The sequence below is a fragment of the Acomys russatus genome, chromosome 5 (assembly GCF_903995435.1).
Source record: "Acomys russatus chromosome 5, mAcoRus1.1, whole genome shotgun sequence".
Classification (NCBI taxonomy): Eukaryota; Metazoa; Chordata; class Mammalia; order Rodentia; family Muridae; genus Acomys; species Acomys russatus.
The window spans coordinates 59,105,447-59,126,507 of NC_067141.1; the positions used below are offsets into that span (position 1 = coordinate 59,105,447).

Genomic DNA, 21,061 nt, shown 5'->3' on the forward strand with positions numbered 1-21,061 from the left:
GCATCCATGTTGGATGGCTCCTACACACATCCTTAAGGGATTTCCCAAGCTGGCCCACCTTCTGACCTGGCCTCTGTCCCTCCCATTTCAGTCAGGGGAACTGACATTGCCACCAGACTCCTCTGAGTTGATACGCTTGCCTCATGATGACACCTCGATTCAAGGTGGGACAGGCTGCAACTCTACCCTGGCTCAGGGTTCCTAGCCTAGACCATATCACCACCATACCTAAGAGTCTTAGTCTTATAAGGTATTTCTTCCTGCCAATACATAGCAATGGTCCTAGGCCAGTTTCAGTTTTCATTAGCCTGGGGCTTTTTCCCTACTCAAGGCAGAAAATACTCTTACTTTACTTGCTGTTTCTCACAGTATCCAGTGACAGACCATTATAAGACATACCTGTACCATTTGTTGGCAAGTGAATTAAAAAAAAAAAAAAAAAACCATGAACCTACAAATAAATGTGTGAATGACCAGAATATGAGTTTGAGGGAGACAGAACAAGAGACAAGAACAAAGGGTGCTTTTGAAGGAGTCACAATGAGATGGCTTCACCTCCCACTGAGTGAGTAGGGAGGGCTGTTGCGAAGGAAACAGAATATTCTGTCATTTTTTTCATCTGCTCTTGGTCTGCCTATCAATCCTATAACACAAGTACGGGGGCGGGGGAAGCCACAAAATGCGCTTCAAAATAAGAACCTGATGAAGGGGGCTGGAGAGATGGCTCAGAGGTTAAGAGTACTGGCTGCTCTTTCAGAGGTCGTGAGTTCATTTCCCAGCAGCCACATGGTGGCTCACAACCATCTATAAGATCTAGGTACCCTCTGACCTGCAGGCGTACATGAAGGCAGAACATTATATACATAATAAATAAATAAATCTTTAAAAAAAAAAAAAAAAAAAAGAACCTGATGAAGAGCTGTAAAAGCTAAGGTTAGTGAGCCATTAAAAAAAAAGCAGGTTCACACAGCAAAAAGAATCTGAACTTGATGCAACAGGAACTAGGAAGCCACTCCAAGCCAGACCAATCACTTCTGACATCTTGGCTTCATACGGCACCTTCCAAGACCAAGTGAAAGAAGAACGTAAATTCTATCCTAATTACAGCTTCCAAGGCACTTTCCCCAGCTGTCTGTCCAATGCCTGCCCTCCTTTCTTGCAGTGCACCTGAAGTTACACTTGGCACTTTGTCTACCAGGCTCAGGTCCTTCTCTGCTTCTGTACTCCGATGACGCGACACCCACTACTCAGGGTTCTTGGAAGAAATACCATCCTAACTTGATACTCAGAGGCCCTCAGAAAGACATTTGCATTTCTTATGCCTTAAGTGTGTTTAACTCCTTTTGCCATCTCAGGATTTTCGTTAGCTGGGTTAGGTCAAGCGAAAGAGGTCTACACTCTGAGAAGTCCCATGAGCATGAGAGAAGAAACCAGCAACCTCAAAGCCCAAAGCCACAGACCTCCTGAGATGGGGGGGGGTGGGGGTTGGGGGGAGGGGGGAGGTCATGCCCTGTCCACAGGAATGAACTAACACTTCCACAGCCTCACCTGGATACTGTGAGCGTCATGTTGTCTGTGCAGCCCTTGATTTTGTTCTGGGCTTCCAAGTGTGTCATACTGCTGGTATCTTCCCCATCAATGGCTGTGATTAAATCGCCAATACATAAATTAGCTACAGCAGCCTTGCTTCCGGGAGTGACCTGGCAACAGAGAGGATGGGGTGTAAGTTACTGTTTGTCTCCGGGAAAACCAGTGAGTAAATACCATGAGGTTAAGTACTCAATGACAAAGATCCAAGTGTGGGAAAAGGGAGAGCGTGGCATGGAGGTGCCCACCTGTGATCCCAGCTCTGCGGAAGCTGAAGTGGGGGAAATTTTGAGGCTAGCCTTTAGTGAGTTTGAGGACAGCCTGGGATATATAACAAGGATGAAATAAAGAGGGGGAGAGAAAGCGCTCAAGAAATTGCGCGAAAATCATAATTTAACTAGCAGTAATCCTGCATGTTTATACAGTCTGTCGCCACATGCTGAGTCCTTCCCTGTATGTGACCTCATTGTCCCCTTACATCCACTTTCTAGGAGATGAGAATGAACTCGTAAGCCAGAAACTGGGACTTCGGAAGCTCGGTGACTTACCCAGGGTCACCCGACTAGTGCACTGCTAGCCATCCAACTAGTCCACCACAGCCTCAACCCCTGAGCCTCACTCAGTGTTCTGACCTCAAAATAAGTCACCAACACATTTTTAAAACACGCATGTGTAGAGAACATTGCATACAATAACGTCTGTAAAAAATTCTAGCATATATTATAAATCATTAGCACAGACAAAACTGGAATTGCTAAATAAATTTTAAATTTAAAAAAATTTTTTTAAAAACTGGAATTGCTCACGGCTACATGTTTCAGCGACATGTTAGTTTCTTTACAACGATCTTGAACTACTTTTACAACTGAAAAAACAAAGAGCAACAAAAGTAATTTTTAAATATGGTAGGAAGGGTTTGCACCAGGAAGTTGGCCATGGTTATGGTCCTTCCCTAAAGGTGGCTGCTTTTCTGCAGGCTATGTTTCCTCACCAGTAGTTCCAAATTTGTAGACCACAGATGCCTGGGGTAGCCAGCTAGGAACTGTTGCCCATCCTCAAACCCATCTAACTACTGAGGATCCCTATAGACAGGGTAAATGTGTCCCTACACAGACCTACAACTGTTTTCAAGTGAACACTAACACTGGTGTGATGAACAGTACTCAAAGCCGCACTGGTCTACGATTAACTGTCTGCTTTAGGATGCCGTCTCAGTTAGGGTATACCGAAACCCCCAGTGACCAAAGGGCTCTGGCTTCCGCTTGGAAACCCCCTGTAGCTCCCAGGAGTTGGTGAATGACGCTGCAAACCACAGGATGTCTCCATATGCTGGCGCTTCGAGTGCCAAATCAGTACACAAGACTGAGGCAACAAACCTCCGTTTTCCACAGCAACGTTCCCAAATGGTCCTCACGAAAGGGAAAACACTAGCCCTCACAGGGCTGCTGGTGCTGGGGAGGGGAGGGTGGGGAAATGGGGGACTCCCTCACTGGCACCTTGACCCCACAAAATGAGGAGTTGAGTTAGTGCTTGAGGTCCCTTCTGGTTTGAGCACATTATGACTTCACCAGACAAAACTCCCCTGGAATGTAAAGACGTGAAACCAGCACAGAGATCTAGACCTCCTACACTTTTCTCTCTCTCGCTCCCCCATGCTGGGTTTTACAGAGATCAGACTCTCACAAAACAAGAGCTGCACTGTGGCAGCCGCTGAGTGAGATGTCTGACCCAGACCTTCCTTCCCATCAGCCATAGGAAACTCATCCTGAGTCACTCAGTGCGGCAGTAAAAACACAGGCTGACCTGCCCATTACACTACGTGCAGTCCACTTTTTCTAAATGGCAATGCAGAGTTTTGCTTCGTTGTTTTTGTTTGTTTGGTGTCTTTAGAGAGTGTCTACGAGTTCCAGGTTGGCCTCAAACTCTCCTTGTAGCCACTAACTCACCTCTTGATGGTCCTATCTAAGCATCCCTTTACTTGGGGTTGGTAATGGCTCTAACCTGTCAAATTTTATCTCCAAGCAGACTAGTGGAAAACCAGGAGAATAATGTCAATCAACCCTTTAGCAAGGCCCTCCCTTCAGGCTACCTCCCCACTAAGCTTTGGCTTCCTCCCTAAGCTTTTCCCCATCTCAGTATTTTTAGCTCTGCCTGATTGGCTTTCCTCACCTTTTAATGACCCTTCTCAAAGTCTTCTTGATCTCCAGACTATGGCACCTATCACTATAGTAGGTGCTCAAAATAAATTACCAAAGCATGATTCAAATTTTAAAATGCCGTTAAAGATGCTACCGAGAGCCAGAAAGATTATCTAGAGGGGTAGGAGGCCTTTCAGTGTAAACATGGGGACCAGAGCTCGGGTCCCCTCACACTCATGTAAAAGTTACAAGCCCAAAGCTCGGGTAGTGGGAGAGACAGAAGGATTGCTGAGGCTTCAGGACAGCTGGCTAACTAAAAACTGGTAAGTTCCAGGTTCAGTAAGAGACCTTGTCACCCAAGGCTCAAGGAACTACGGGAAGCAGAGGTGGAAAGACCCTAGGAGCCAGAGGGGACAGATGGCATCAAGGAAACTGTGTCTTCCAGACACAACAGTGCTGATGCACAGAGCCTGCACAGGTCCAAACCAGACTGCTCCTACTGCCGAGATGGGGACGTGATATAAGCCCTCATCCCTCCCCAATTAACAGCTGCTTTCAAAGACAAAATTCAAGTTTCTCCAAGGGAGTCATTGAGTACACAAACCACACTTAAAGACAGACCCTGTGCCCAGCAATAGTAGATTGGCCAAGCCAAAATGAACTCAAAGGTATTTTTGGAGAGTTTGTTTGTTTGTTTGTTTGTTTGTTTGTTTCACATTGCTTTGTTTTGGGGTGTTTTTTTTTTTTTTCAATTTACTGGTCTTTAGCTTGTATATTATGGCTTCCAGTTTTGAGTTTATCAGAGAGAGAGAGAGAGAGAGAGAGAGAAAGTATGCATTTCTCCTGTTCTCTCTTAGTTTCTTTTTGTTTGTTTGTTTGTTGCTTGCTTGTTTTTTTACTTTCTTTTATCCTTGTTTGTTTTGTCTTTGCCTGTTTGTTTTCTTAAGAGAGAGAGAAAGAAGACTTGGAGTTAGAAAAAGGGTAGGGAGGTGGGGAGAGTCTGGGAGAAGGGAAACTGTGATCTGAACATATTGTATAAAAATGAATGTATTTTAAATTTTAAAATGTAAAGAGGGAGACCCTGTCTCAAGGGGATAAGGAGGACCGGGCCAGAGCAGGGCATGGACTCCCTTTGCATCCACATGGGCATAGGGCACAGGAATTTTTATTATTTCAAATAAGTATTTCAAAATAACAATATTTTTAAATCAAGTAACTATTTCCCTTAAAATGACTATCCTAGACTTAAAATAGAAGCCTCTTTTTATGTTTTATGTTAAAACACTAAGAAGTCTGGGATTTCCAGTGTTTGGTTCAAACTGTCTTGTGGGAGTGGCATTTCTGCAGAGAACATCCCAACAGGCCCTAGACAAGCCAAAACCAGTCCCAAGAGCTCCACACCTGAGGAATTTGGACCTAGCAGCCTACCCATCCATCTAATTTTCACTTTTTTTTTTTTTTTTTTGAGCCAAAGGAAAGTTTTGAAAATTACAAGATCAGCAGATCAAACTCTGGTTGAATAACATTCTTTTATGAGTCATCTCTTTTTTGAAAGGTTGTGACTCGGGGTATAGCCCAAAAGGTAAAAAATTTGCCTCTCATGTACAAAAAGCCCTAGGATTGATTCCCAACAGCCCAGAAAGTGGGCAAGATAGCAGGTGGTGAAGGCAATAAGATCAGAAACACAGTTATCCTTGGCTACACAACATGTTTGAGGCCAACTTAGGCTACATGATACTCTGTCTCTTAAGGAGAGGCGGGTAGATCAAAGAAATCACAGAACTTACTTCCACAGAGCTTATTCACACAAAATAAAAATAATAAGCTCACATAGACTCCATGAGCAAGCATATAAAACCCATCGCAAATTCTACCCCCCCTTTTTTTTTTTTTTTTTTTTTTTTTTGCTTCAGTGTAATACCATGGCAGAGACTGTAAGCCCACTATCAGAACTGAAAAGAAACCCAGAATTTAAAGAGGCAAATGTGCCATGGCCACAAACCCCTGTCGGCCAGGTGCCTCCCGGGCATGAGACAACAGTTCTGCGGCTCTGTACTAAGCTAGGGCCCAGAGCTCCACACATTATCAAACACACCGATTAGAAGACAGAATTGAAAAGGGCTACAGAAACCCTGGCTCCCACTGCTGGAGACCTCCTGTCCTGAGCAGCCAACTCTACCACATACTTTACCACAAAGAACCTCAGTTCTAACAGTGGCCACCATTAATGAGGCTTATTACAAGTCAAATGCAATCTAAGGGTTGGCTTATGATCCTCTCCTGATGCTACTAGGCAGGCATAGTTGTTTGCATCATTGAAGATGAGGAAATGGAGGAACAAGGGTTAAACCGCTTTCTCCGGGTGACTCAGGCAGTGAGTGGCAAGCCACGGCACGCTCCAGAGTCCGCTACACCACAGCATCTATCCTAATTTCTTAGCAGCCATCAAATTCCATCAGAACCAGCTCATGATGGAGACAGCTTCAATTTCGCAAAAAAAAAAAAAGGAGTCTGATACATACCTCCAAAAAACCAGACCCATTAGTTAAATGAACATCCCCCAAACTCCCTCAGTCAGCTTATACCCCCACCCCCACGAGATCATGAACTAGAACACACAACTGTAGCAATAAGCACTAGTGTGGCTTAGGTGCAACAATTTCTATCAGAGAAAAGAATGTTCTGCCGGCTTCTGTAGCAGTCACTCGAGGTGAATTTGTCCTTGGGCCCACCCCCAGCCCCAAGGTGGCCACTCCTTACCTGGAGGCCACCATGCTGCACAGTGACTGCACTCGATGTTCCTTAGGCACCTCCAAACCCTGCTACGACCTTAACTTCACTTCTAAGTGCAAAGCAGAACTGTGGGGCACCCCTCCCTCGTTCTTCAATGGAGCGCATTCACAGAGCCATCGGCTTGACACTGTCCACAAGAGCTAACCTCTTCCTTTGTGACAATGACACGCTTCATCCCACCCCTCACTCACTCGTCACACATCCCCACACATGATCTAAAAGATTTCGCAGCTTGTTGGTTGAGGTGGGGCTTCTAGAGGCAGGTGGCCAGGGCTTGGTATCCTTTGGTTGGGATTTAGTGCCTCGGTGTGCGGAGGAGAAGACAGCAGTCATGACACTGTGAGGGTTGCCGAAATGACTCAAAACAGAGCAAGCACGCAGAACTTAAGAAATGTTGAGTTCTTGGTTGTGAATTCCAGGCCCCACATGCTTTGAAATGAGCTGAGCCTCCTACCACCTAGGAGCTCACAGTCCCTGGAGAGACAGACAGGTGATAAAATGTGCTAGAAGCAACAATACAACCGAAAGGCTAAAGCTAGGGGCTGGAGAGGGGCTCAGTGGCTAAGTGTTGACTGAACAACAGGAACATGTGAGTTTGGATGCCAGCACCTGTGTAACAAGACTGATATGGTCTTGCTGTGAACACACAACCCCAGCATTGGGGGGAGGGGGGGTGGCGGGAGGGGGAGAAAGGGGGTGGATGCAGGAAGAGTGCTGGTGCTTCCTGGCACAAAGCCACAAAAGGTGGCAGGAGAGAACAGGCCAAGCCTCAAGAACACTATGTGCATAGATGAAAGCCAGGGAGAAGGGAGGGGGAAAAGGGACATGAGACTGAAGACACAGAGAGCAGGCTTGTGAGAACCCTGCATTTTACCTGGAAATAGCAATGACATGTCCACACACTAGACAACTAGAGACCATTAGCCATGCTGAGGTTCAGATGAACTCGCTAGATGGATACTTTCTGACTTCGTCAGGGTTATTGTGGCTGTGATGAAATATCATGATCAAAAAAGCAATGGGGGGGGGGGGAAGGGTTTATTTGGCTTACACTTCCACATCATAGTCCATCATTGAAGGAAGCCAGAACAGGAACTCAAACAGGGCAGGAGCCTGGGAGGCAGGAGCTGATGCAGAGGCCATGGAGGGATGCTGCTTACTGGCTTGCTCCCCGAGACTTAACTCAGCATGTTTCTTATAGAACCCAGGACCACCAGCCCAGGGGAGTAGCCCCATCCACAATGGAATGGGCCCTCCTTCATCAACCACTAATTAAGAAAATGTCCCATAGGTTTGCCAACAGTCCGATCTTGTGGAGGCATTGCTTAATTGAGTGAGGTTCTCTCCTCTGGAATGACTTTAGCTGGTGTCAAGTCGACATAAAAGTAGCCAGCACACTTTCAAATGACAGTTCAAACTGAACCCATTTCAGAGGTCAACCACTCAGCCTCTTGCCCAGCCAGTCCTTTGGTGGAATGGTTCTCAACCTGTGGGTCATGCCCCCTTGGGGGGTTAAACAACTCTTTCACGAGGGTCACATATCAAATATCCTGCGTGTCAGATACTTACATTACAATTTATAACAGTAGCAAAATTACAGCTAGGAAGTAGCAGAAAAAAAAATTGTATGATTGGGGTCACCACAACATGCTTCAAAGGGTCATAGCATTAGGAAGGTTGAGAACCCAGGTTGGGAACCACTGTCTTAGTGGGTCTTTAGGAGGTTCCTACTTAAAACCCAAGTCCTTTGTGCACTTGAAATTGACAGCCGACCCATCAGGTGAAACTGATCCACAGTCAAGGTTGTTTTGTATTAGTTTTTAATCTAAATCACATATTGGTAAATTTCACATAAACCCATAGATCCTGTGCTTGTGAAAACTCTGGCATTTCTGGGCTTATATTTCCATATGGCAACAATCAGCACCAATTGAGGAGGCTCTGTCCCTCTAAATGAGAAACATGCCACCCACTTAGCCACAAGCCCCATCGTGCTCTGCTGCCCCAGCACAGAGACCGAGTGTCAGCTGCCATTTGTCATCGCTCGTACAGTGATTCTTCTTTCTACTTCGGCTTCACTTATGTTGCCTCCTGGGTCACACATACAAATGAGTTTGGGACTGGAGGCTCAGTTCAAAAGCCATGAAAAGCACACTTACGAGTAAAGCACTTTATCATGGGCTAAGGTGGAACTCCATGGTGGCAAAACCCTGGGTTCAGCCCCCAGCACCAAATAAAAGAAAGATTTCATAGCTAGGATTACCAGACACCTTTGTTTGACCAGGTCAGTCACCCATTTCCTCGTAACTCTGGAGAGCACCCCATTTTGTTCTCAAGTATTCCAACGAGCCTGGAGTGACGCTGCACACTACACCCCCAACACTCATGGTGCCGGATCGAAGTAGAAGGCCACTCTACGATCGACAATTTATTCAAGGCCAGCCTGGGCTACCAAGGAAGACCTTGTAACAAGAGAGGAATAAAAATAAGTGTCCCAGACTGGATGATTAATCAACTGTCGCTCTATTATAGATGTGAGAGTTTTAGCCAAGCATTTGTCAGTTGTTTTATATGTTCTGAGGCATAGATGCCACTCCCCACTTTGAAGGGGGGGAAAAAAACTTTCTATTCAAATGATTTTCTAACTTTCCCTTTGGCTAGGCCTGCAGGTCCGTTTCCTCAGTGTTAATAGAACACCACTCACCTTGCCCCTTGGAGCTGGCTTCTAAATCTGGGGCCGGAAATTGACCCAGCTCCCACTAGCTCAGAGCTGTATTTGCAAGGATGTGGTACTGAGTCACGACCTCTTAGCTACCAGATCCCCTGAGGACAGGGGATAAAATATACACAGAGCACCATGCCATCTCAGATCTACACAGAAGGATCCAGAAACAGCCATGCACTCATTCATTTTCCTTTATTCTGTCCTGGGGATCAAACCCAGGGCCCTCGGCATGTTCAGCACACATTCTTACCATTAGGTGACACGCTCAGCCCCTAATCTCTGCTTTGTAAGTTCCCTAGCAAAACCAGGCTGGCCTTGAACTCACAGAGATCACCTGCCTCTGCCTCCCGAGTGCTAGGATTAAAGGCATGTGCCACCACGCCTGGCAGGACTTTTGTTTTTGTTTTTGTTTTTAATAATTTCTCCCTGCATGAAGTTAAATCACTAGACAGACAATAAACACTTAAACCGAGAGGCCCAGATCTTCTAAAAACAACCTGAAGGATTCATACTCCCACACATAGGAGGGCCTTTTGAAGACCTTCAAGTAGAAGTGTCTCTCTCTCTCTCTCTCTCTCTCTCTCTCTCTCTCTCTCTCTCTCTCTCTCTCTCTCTCTCTCTCTCTCTCTCTCTCTCTCGATTCCTCACCCCCACCCCCATCTCCCCACCTACCCCCACCAGATGGCAAAAAGAAAAAGGGGAGAGAAGGGAGGAAGGAAAGAGGGAGAGGAGGGGTGAAGGGATAGAGGTAAGGACAGAAGAAAAGGAGGAGGGGGAAAGGAAGAGGGAGAGAACAGCCATCTCAGTGCTGCTCAACCTCTAGGAAGGACCTAAAATCAAGAATTATAAGCCAGGTGTGGTGGCACACATCTTTAATCCCAGCACTTGGGACACAGAGGCAAGTGGATCTCTGTGAATTCGAGGCCAGCCTGGTCTACAAAGTGAGTCTAGGACAGCCAAGGCCACACAGAGAAAGCCTGTCTCAAAAAACCAACCAAACAAACAAACAAAAAATGGAATTGTAAGAGGCATGTCAGCCCAGATGTCTAACTCACTCAACATGGTTCTCGTTTTCACCCTGGCCAGAACACTCACAGCCAAAATCAGTGTGCAATTACAGAGACCAAGTGATGTAAAGTTCCTGGGACGCTGCTGCTTCCGCTTCTATGTTCCAAACAGTTCGTTAATTCTTAAGTATGTCCTCGTGTTTTAAATATCACAAGGGTGTGTTTCTGGTGTTGTAAGTTGCCTTAAATCCATGGAGCGCAAAGTGAGAAAGGAAACATAAATAATGCTGCATTCCCTGGACTAACAAAACATGAAATTCAAGTTCCGTTACAACGGCACACAGGCGTTAGAGCACAGTCTCTTGATCTAACGGCTATGTCGCTATGTCGGGGTTTTTAGGTGTAAATGGGACAGTCTGAAGTGGCGGTGGAGAAACACAGAAGCAGCCTGCCTGCCACATCTGAATGCCGAATGTGAGCGCCTCCCTTGGGCTCTCTTGGCTTGCAGTTTGTGGGTCCAGGCTGCCACCCAGGCCCCGGAGCCACATCAAAGCTGCATACACCGCATGAGGACACATGGGCTGGTCTGAGACAATACTACTTCAGGAGGCTCTCGGTTAACCTATAACCACTTTCTCCAGGAAATGCGGCAATTAAGTAGACTGGGTACTTGTAGATGGGCTGTGCCCTAAGCCAGCTTCCTAGTCAGTGCGCCGCGGAGGCAGAAGTTCAGAGAGCTTTCGCTGCTCTCCTGGTCTGAGCTATCACCGTTCTGAAGGCCCAGGAAGGTAAAAGACCTGGCAGTAAAAAGAATACCCTAATTTCTCCGTACATCAATTCTCAAGCATCCAAAAGCCTATGATGACTATGCATACCATAAAACAACCCTTACCACTGCCATCCACAATGTACATATGCTCACACATGCGTGCACGCACACACACACACATACATACACACACACACACACACACACAAAGTTGGCTGCTCTTCCAAAGGACCAGGGTTAGATTCCCAGCACCCACACAGCAGTTCACAACCATTTGTATCTCCAGTTCCAGCGGATCCAGGGGCACCAGCCACACAGTTATACATGTGTGTGTGGCAAAGCACCCATACACATAAAATAATAAAATAATTTTTGAAAGGAAAAAGACTTTAATTACTTTTAAAAAGTAGCTACCATCAAAACTTCTTTAATCGTATGCCATAACCTGGTGCCTGCTACTGGTTACCCAGAGAGCTAGGCTGCTTACATTGTACCGCCTACCCTTGCAATAACCTCTGGAGGGTAAATACTATTATTCCCACTTCACAAACAGCTGCTGAGTGTTCAGGGGCCTACCTATCCGTCACATACAAGTAAGAAGTGGGCTAAGCTGGGTGTGGTGGCGCAGGCCTTCAATCCCAGCACTCTGGGAGGCAGAAACACGTGGAGCTCTATGAGTTCAAGGCCAGCCCGGTCGAGGATTTCTAGGACAGCCCAGGTTATACAGTGAACCCCTTGGGGAGGGGGAAGAGTAGGCAAGACAAGGGTTTAACCCTACATCCAGCTGAAGCCAAAATATACATTTCCCTGGGGATACCAAGCTGTCTTTAATTCTTCATTTGTTATAACAAAACTACAATGAAAAATACAGAACAATGAAGTCTACATAATCCACCATACGACACTAATTAACTCTGAAAATGTAATTTACATGAAAAACAGCTGGGAAGTTTTATAACCAGATGCTAACAGTGTCAGCCTCCATGAAGTGTGGCTGGAAAAGGCTTTTTACCTTCATCTTTTCCCACACTTTTCCATTTGACCTTCTGCTTTGAGGGATTTGGGGTTGTTTCCTTGCTTTTTCAGACAGGATCTCACACTTATAGTGAGGGCTAGACTGGAACTTACTAAGTAGCTCAAGGTTTGGAATTTGCAGCAATCTTGCCTCAGCCTCCTGAACTTCCATATATGACTTCTGAGTCTTTTGTGACAGCCACACTCACTAAGTATAATGCACACAGGGACAAGAACACAAACTGTCACCATAATGCCTAATGAATTCATCCCGCCCTGCCCACCAAAAAAAAAAATGTACCTGATAAAAGAACCCAAATGCGAATTTTCAAACCTCAATTGTCACAAACCTTTCGGCAAAGATTTGCCCCAATTCTGACATTTAAGACTCTAGGTAAACCTTGGGTCTTTACCTGCTGAGCCATGTTGCCAGCCTGTTGTGGGGTTTATGTTATGTGACTCAATAGGCATTTGCCTACACATTATTCTTGTTAATAGCTATCTGAATTATTTAGAAAATTGGGACCACTAGGGCAGGAAAGAGGCTCAGTAGTAGTTAAGAGCACTTGCTGGTCTTGCAGAGGGACTCAAGCTCAGCCCAACTTCCTTTTCTGAACTCAGTGGGTACCAGGCACGCACATGTTAATAAACACACATGCAGGCAAAATCCTCATACATACAAAGTAAAATAAGTAAATCTAAAAAGGAAAAAAAATGTAATTTTTCTCAAATATGTCTCTCGATGCTCAAATGGATTCATTTCTACTCAGTATCTGACTAGAATTGTAGAGTTAGGGCAGGTGTTTTAGTTTTAGAGGTATGAGCATTTTCATACTTTTTTTTTTTTTTTTTTTCGAGACAGGGTTTCTCTGTGTAGCCTTGGCTAGCCTCAAACTCACAGCGATCCACCTGCCTCTGCCTCCCGAGTGCTGGGATTAAAGGTGTGCACCACCACGCCCAGCCATAATACTTTTGCAAAGCATCTCTGCATCATCTGAATTTAATCCATGTGCATTTAGGCATCATTATCTTATAAAAATCATATCTATGTCCTTATTATCTGATCTGATATAGGCTAATTAATTTGCTACAATATCTGTAAAAATGACACTCTGAAACACTGTTGAGAAGCTGGCCTCTTACAAGGTCAGCGTGTCGTTTTTTCATGCCTATGGTACTACAAAAAAGGGAATGCACTGTACAGCTCAGACCTCGTCTGCTCCCCTCCACCATGAAGCTAAAAGCAGTATAACAATCAGAATGGTTCTAGAACCGTACAGAAATTACTAACTGTTCTGTGTCAGGTTTTTGAAGGTCATCTCAGTCACTGTCCCGCTGATGTGAAGAGACATCGTGACCAAGGCAACTCTTGAAAAAGAAGCATTTAACTGAGGGCTTGCTTACAGTTACAGAGGTTTGGTCCAGCATGGTGGCACACATGATACTAAGGCAGTTCTGGGAGCTACATCCTGATCTGCAAAGCAGAGAGAGACACCGACACTGGGCCTGCACAGACTTTTGAAACTTCCAAGTCCATCCTCAGTGACACACTTCCTCCAACAAGGCCACACATCCTAATCTTTCTCAAATAGTGGCATTCCCTGGTAACCAAGTATTCAAATATACAAGCCTATGGGGTACACTCTTTTTTTTTTAATCTATTTATTATGTATACAGTATTCTGCCTACAGACCAGAAGAGAGCACCAAATCTTATTATAGATGACTGTGAGCCACCATGTGGTTGCTGGGAATTGAACTCAGGACCTTTGGAAGAACAGTCAGTGTTCTTAACCTCTGAGCCATCTCTCCAGCCCATGGGGGCCACTCTTATTCAAACCATCACATAGGTATACTGCATCTTGAACATGGCTCAACTGACATGGCTTACTGGCAATGACACAGGCACCCCAGCCAGGCCTCACAGGTACAAGGGACTACAGGGTAAGATGCCCAAGAGGGTCCTACTCTTCACAGTGATGCTCAGACCAGCATTAGGTTTCCCTGGAGTTCTGTGCTGAGTAACACTGTTGGCAATACAATCTTCACTGCCATGAACAGTGACTGAAGCTACCCAGCAGCCTCCTTGGCAATGCGCTCTGGGTCTGTACTCGCTTTGGTCATGGGTTGTGGAGTATATGGAAGAGGGTGATGCAATGGGTCAGTAGTTATTAGAATGCTTGACTCTGACGAGGACAGGCCCTTGGAGCTAGCGGGCCTAGCCACTCACTGCTGTATGACATAGGCAAGCAATATTTCCATGCCTTAGCACCCTTCTCTATAAAATGAGACTCTTCAATGTACCTACCTCACTAGGTATCCATGAGAATCAGTGACAGAAGATATTACTTAGAATGGTGTCTTTCATATTAAAAAGACCTACTATAGATGTCTTAGCTATTCTGATTACTGCAAGTAGATGAAATAAATACTTCTCATATGAATCTTTTCCATGTATATACATGTATGCTTTTATGATTAGCAACATGGGTCCATCTGAAAATATTCCTGAACTTCTAGTAAATTCTCTCAATCACTTCACAGTTGAAGGCACAAGTGATGCTACAGAAGAGACTAAGCTCTGTTCTTCAAAGGATACAAGCGCAACTGACTTGCCCTCGAGCCATCATTTGTTAAAAATGTATGTCCCCTAAAACACACCCCCTGTGTGTGTGCTGGTGTCCAAGGAAGCCAGAAAAGGGTGTTCCCCTAGAGCTGGAGTTTTTAGGCAATTGTGAGCCACCTGACATGGGTGCTCTCTCTGAGAGAGCAGCAAGTCCTATTAACCAGGATCCGCTTATCATCTTATTCACCTTTACAGAGCAGAAACGTGAGTTACATAGGGTCACCTACTGAGCTGCCTTGGACAAGAGCTCTGCTTGGATCCCTAGGCTGAACACAGTACCAGGTCACATCCTTCCAGCTTCTCCTTTCTCAGTTCTACACACACACACACACACACGGCCCATTAGAAATAAGCCATGCTTCAAAAATTAATTTTATAAGATAGGCACTTTTGAGCATTTATAACCTTAATCACTCAGTTACAAGGAAGTTAAGAAGCAGGTGAGTCAACCTTTTTTTTTAATGTAAATGAAAACAAATTACCCAACCTGCAGCCTCTTGTGCTTCCCTGTCCACAGAACATCTGAAAGGCAAGGTCTGGGGGCAAGCAGGTAGCTCGGAGGTCAGCCCTAGCCTGGCCTGGCACACAGCAACCACTGCAGTACCTTTCCCAGTCCTGACGAGGCCAGGAGAGTACCACTCCAGATGCAGTATCTGAAAGCTATTGTCCCTGCTCCATTCTTCATCAAAACTAAGGGGCATGGAGCTGGAGAGTTGGCTAGGTAGTTAGGAGCACTTATTGTCCTTGCAGAGGACCTGGGTTTGATTCCTAGGACCCACATGGCAGCTCATAGCCACCTGCAACTCCAGTTCCAGGGGACTCCAATACCTTCTTCTTACTGTCACAGGTACAAGGCACACACATAGTGCACATACACACATGCAGGCAAAACGCCTATAGAATAAAATAAAACAAATCTGAAAATTAAAACAAAACAAAACAAAAACTCAGAACCTAATTTTAAAAAGAAAATTAACCGCCATGGTCAGGGCTGAGGAAGGAGGCTCAAGCTTCCATGTCAGGTCAGTCTCTTGGATGCCTCCCTTCTCCTCAGGTCAGCCTCAATCAGCTGGAGGGCTATGGCTTCTGAGGTGATTTACTGCACACAATGCAGACACGCAGCTCAGGGCCCTTAATACACACCGGGCAGTTTTAGACTTGTCTTTCTTTTTATAGCTTGACTGGTAAGCTCTGCTCTTCCAACCTTGATGACATGATGTAAAAATCTACTTGAATCTGGAAATAGCCCTCTTGAAAAAAATCAGAAAAGGCCTCTGGCTACAGAGTAGCCATTATTAACCAGCCATGGGCCAATGGCACAAGCACTTCTATAAAACTCTCAACAAAGGGTTCCCCCGGACTCAAGGGGCAATCAAGTGGCAGCTCCAGCTAAGAGCAGCCCCTTATCTCTGGCCCCACCTCTTCCTGTCTTGGCTCAGTTGCCAGAGAGAAAAACAGTCAACACAGCCCAACAGAAAGCAAGTTCAGCATGAGTGTGGATTATCTAAAGGTTTCCCTTGACAGCTAGTAGAGGAAATAAGAACTTACAAAGGAGGGAACACACATCACACATACACACACACACACACACACACACACACACACACACACACACACACTCATGGCTGCAGAAAAATACTTCTGAGAGCAGTTAAGTACTAAGTGCCTACAACAGCAGGGAGTCAAAGACAGGAGCCTTAAATGAGATATGAGGTAGGAAAAAAACTAGTTTATGTCCATTTATATTAGAAATTTGCACTGTGAGCTTAAGTGTCTCACAGTAACATAGAGAGCACAGGAAGTAATAGAAGCCACACATGCAATGAATATAAAATGCTCTCTGTAAGTCTGTCCAAAAACAGGCAAAATTCAGCATCTAGTGTTTAGGATGCCCAGTTAGTCAGTAAAACTAGAAAGAAAAGCACAGAATAATTATTGGATGTCAGCACAGGGCGACATTACTGACCCTTCGATGTTCCACCAACATTGTATATTCTGACCAGTGTGTGTCTGTAAAGATGTTCAATCAGTGAAAATGTGCCTAGAAAAAAACGAATATCTCCAATACACACAACTACTGGAGTTTTATTCAGCTTTAGCACTTTAACAAAAGGCTGGAGCCAATACCAGAATAATTCATGGAAGAGAAAGCAAACACGGTTATTTAAGTAAGAGGCACTCCTCTCCCTGCCTAATTTTATGGCTTGCTTTGGCTTGGAGACTGCAAGTCTACTCACACAAAAATGTACTAGCAAACTATATCCACCCAGGATAATAAATGGAGAACGCACCAGCCAGAAAGCAGGCAGAGTCTTTACCAACGCTCACAGCTCACCATTATTCACTGTTTACATAGCACTCTGCACTCTTCAACTGGTAGCCAAGGGCTGCTGTTACCCTGCTGCAGTGATTAAAAAAACAAAAAAACAAAAAAAAAACAAAAAACACCTCACCTTAGGTACAGCTTGGATAAGAACTAGACTCTAGACCACCCATGCCACAATCTCTTTATGACAGTCACTTCCTCATCCCCCAAGCTAGCAGGTGAAAAGACAAAGTGATATAGCCAGTAACATAATGTCAGTATCTCTGAGTCACTTTCACTTTTCAATTAAAATTCTTGCCACAGTCATAATGAAGATTAGCTTCCCTCCAGAGCTGTGGCCTCTCGGGTCTGAGGAGTTTGCACACATGTGATGTGTGCTCATTCGACATGAGTGTGAACTATAAAAACCACAGGAGTCGGGGACTAGAGATGTAGCTCAGCTGGCCCAGTGCTTGTCCAGCACGCATGAAGTCTGGGGTTCGGTCCTCAGCACTACGTAACCCTGCCATGTGGCACATCCCAGCACTCCGGGAGATGGGAGGCAGGGGAATCAGAAGTTCAAAGTCATCCTTGGTCGCATACAGAGTTCAAAACCATCCTGAGATACTCAAGACTCTATCTCAAAAAAGAGAGAAGGAAAATTAATTAATACGTAAAGATCCAAAGCGATTGTGTTTTCCACTTCACACCATCTTCATTTCTATTCCGAGCCAGACGCATCTGAGCTATATTCCCAGCTGGCATTTTTAGAAGCAGCCAAAATGACAAGGCGTGAGCTGGGCCTGGTGGCACAGGCGGCCTTTAATCCCAGCACTCAGGAGGCAGAGGCAGGCGGATCACTGTGAGTTCAAGGCCAGCCTGGTCTACAAAGCAGCGAGTCCAGGACAGGTAAGGCTACACAGAGAAACCCTGTCTCGAAGAAAAAAAAAAAGACAAGCGTGACTACCCTTTCAACAGACATCCTCCCCTGCTTAAAAAGAACGTTGCTCAGAAGTTGAGAAGGCTGACAGGTTAATTACAGACACAAAGAGGGGGAACAACCGGACCATGAGGTAATCAACTCTAAATGTGCAGAGGCAGTGCTCTCCACGGGCGAGCATTTGTCTTCCATCTGCCAGGATATACTAGGCACAGTCAGGTGAAGTCCTAGGCCAGGCCTGGAGTAAGAGGTCCAGATTGGTTAAGGCAGAGATCCCATGCTTGAGAAGTTTGGCTGGAGTCTGGGAAAAACAGCTCACATCTCCAACAACAAAGAAACCTCTAGAAGATGAGAATAGCTAGCGGAAGACCCAGTCTTAAAACTGAGCTGCTTATTCATCTGGAGTAGGGTGATCAAAGAGCTCCTTGCCGGGCTAGGCCCATCTGGAAGAAAGCGGGAGTGGCGCTGTGGCTGGCAGAAAAGGCAAGAGGAGGCCAGGTGCTATCACAGCTCCCATCTGATTCCTCCAGCTGTAAGGCAAGAGGAGCCATCGGGATCGTTCACTTCCATTTTCCCCGCCAGAACTCCTCCAAGGGGGGGGGGGGAGGAAATAGGGACAGTTATAAGATTGAGGAAACAAGTTTAAGGTCAGCTTCAGCTGGCAAATGTAGGAAAGAATGGCATGTGGTCCCTCTAGGCTAGGGATTGCTACAGGTTTTTCCTCTCCTTCTTAATCAAAAGATATTTAGTAACGCCCCCACTCCCAGCGCTTGCTTGCGCTCGCTCTCTGTCTCTGTCTGTCTGTCTGTCTGTCTGTCTGTCTGTCTGTCTCTCTCTCTCTCTCTCTCTCTCTCTCTCTCTCTCTCTCTCTCTTTCTCTCCTCCCTCTCTTCCTCCCTCCCTCCCCCCACCTACCCCCTCTCTCCCTCTCCCTTCTACCTCCCCACCCCCCCACCCCACCCCAACACACACACCTTCTATCTGAAAGGGCTGAAAATGTTGACACTCAGTGAGACACATTCCTTGTATTTGACCCAGATCACATGGCCAAAGTGTGAACCTCCATATACTGAGCCTGATTCTCACGGGGCGGGGGGTAATATTTCATTTATGGGTCACAGATCTAGCAGTCCGCGACGGGCTTCGGGCCCTCCCAGAAATGAGACCCAGCTTAAGAAGTTTTCAATCATCGCCACTACCACGCACAGTTGGAAATACTTTTACCCAGATGGAAATGGGCTTATCGCGGATAACCTGGAGGGCACCTTAGTCGGCGCGAGACAACAAAGGTTTGTCTGGGGTTATTTCCCAACTCCAGTGTTTCCCGTGAAAGGCATTACGGAGCTGAGAGCCAGCCATGGGTCAAATCCTAAGAGTGTAAAATAGTTGTTTCAGCTAAAGGAATCCCACTAGCCTTCCAGGGAACACCTCTGTACTCCCATTCACTTCCCAGAACTTTCTGCAGCTTTCCCCAACTCTTCCACAGTGAAGAGGAGGACGTGCGGACCCATGGGTCTCCACGCCCCGGCACAAAGCACGTCTGCTTGCCGGGCAGCGCCACGCTTCCGGGGCCCAGGAAGAAAACTGTCTTTGGCCTTGGCTCGGCACGCACTGAACCCCTCTTGCTACAGAGTGCGGCAGCCGGGAAGACGCGGCGAATGGCACAGAGCGCTCGGCGCACAGCGCACCTGGATGGGCCCCACTGCGTTCCCCTCCGGGTTCCAGCCTCCTAGATTTCCCTCGGAACACAGCGTGCCGCCACCCCCACGGAAGCGCCCTGTTCCCACGCGCGTCCCAGGACACTCTTACCCGGGAAATGGCGAGAGGTTGCTCGAAGTCCTTGCCGCCCACGAGGCGGAAACCCCAGGGTCCTGGGCCCTGGAGAACAATCTGCTGGGTGGTCATCGCTAGGCACAATCGGAGGGGGGACAGACGGACAAGGCACTGTACAGCACTGCGCGCTGGGCTCCCGGAGCAGCTGTCGGAGAAAGAGCGCGCAGCGCGAGTTGGGAGATCCTAGGGCGGGCGGGGACGCGAGTGAGGGCGGGGACAGATCCGCCCCGGACTTGTCCCTGCAGCCCCGCCTGGCCCGCGCGCCTCCTCTCCCAAAGGGCCCGTAGGCTTTACTAGACTCTGGTCACAGCGGGCTCTGCGACTCCGCCCAGCAACCTCAACCTCCTCCCGCATCTCCTCCCGCCATACGTACAGCCTCCCTGCTCCTCCTAGCCCAACGTGAGTGCTGGGTGACACCTGAGCCACGTCCCCACCCGCAGTGGACCTTACAAACCCACGCAGTGTGCTTTGCAAAAAGCCGTTTTCACTTTTGCTTTTTGGAAACCGTAGAGAGGTTTAAGAAGTGCTTTCAGGTGAGCTCACGTGACGCTATTAGAAGGCTCTCTAGTCTCACGTTAGAGATGAAGTCGTGAGGCTGCCCGAGGTTAATAGACACTCCTACGCAACAACTTGAGGTTGCTACTGCATCACTTCCCAGGCTCCTTGGGCCGCCTTGGAAGTTTTCCAATGCTGATGAGACCGTAACGGGGTGGGGGGGGGGGCATATAATTAGGCTCCCTGACTTTCCTAGAAATCTTTCCTTCGGATTGGAGTTGAAGTCCCGGGTGGGCCAATGCCTGGAAAACGGAGAGGGGAAACTCCCGGGCTCTAAGCTTCCTAACAGTTTCTGCTATGAACTACAGAGCACGTTCTCAAACCGGACTAAACCACAGCTCCTGCTGTCCACCAAGTGCTTCCTCACACTAAGAAAAAAAAAAAAAAAAAAACCCAACCGCTTAAATGCCTCTAAGGCCACCCACAGAAGGACCTCAATCTGCTGTGAGCCATCTCCTCCAACTTTGGTCACATAGGCCTCCCACTCAGAGCATCGCCACCAGGTCTGGTCCGGAATACCCTTCCCCTAGACATCCCAGTGGCCAACATTCTGCGGAGTTCTGTGCACAGATTTACACATGAAAGGACCATCTCCCCCCTCACCCAGCATAAATGTCTGTATTTGGGAATGATTTACTCATTTTTTTCCCTAAATGATTTGTTTATATGTGGATTTATATGCTTATATGTGAACCTCCAATGTATGTCTGTGTGAAGGTGCTCACATTCCCTGGAGCTGGAGTTACAGGCAGTTGTGAGCTGCCATGTGGG

General features: G+C 46.6%; 1 protein-coding gene across 1 annotated transcript in view; it reads right to left on the reverse strand.

The window, feature by feature from the left end:
• Pdlim1 (PDZ and LIM domain 1) overlaps window positions 1–19,935 on the reverse strand; it is a 45,636-nt gene extending 25,701 nt beyond the window's left edge. Inside the window, exons 1-2 of the mRNA XM_051146472.1 lie at window positions 19,712–19,935; window positions 1,549–1,700 (exon numbers count right to left, since the gene is read on the reverse strand). Coding sequence (XP_051002429.1) covers window positions 1,549–1,700; window positions 19,712–19,807 — 248 coding nt within the window. The 5' untranslated portion in view covers window positions 19,808–19,935. The remainder of the gene's footprint in view (window positions 1–1,548; window positions 1,701–19,711) is intronic.
• Window positions 19,936–21,061: the final 1,126 nt, after the last annotated feature.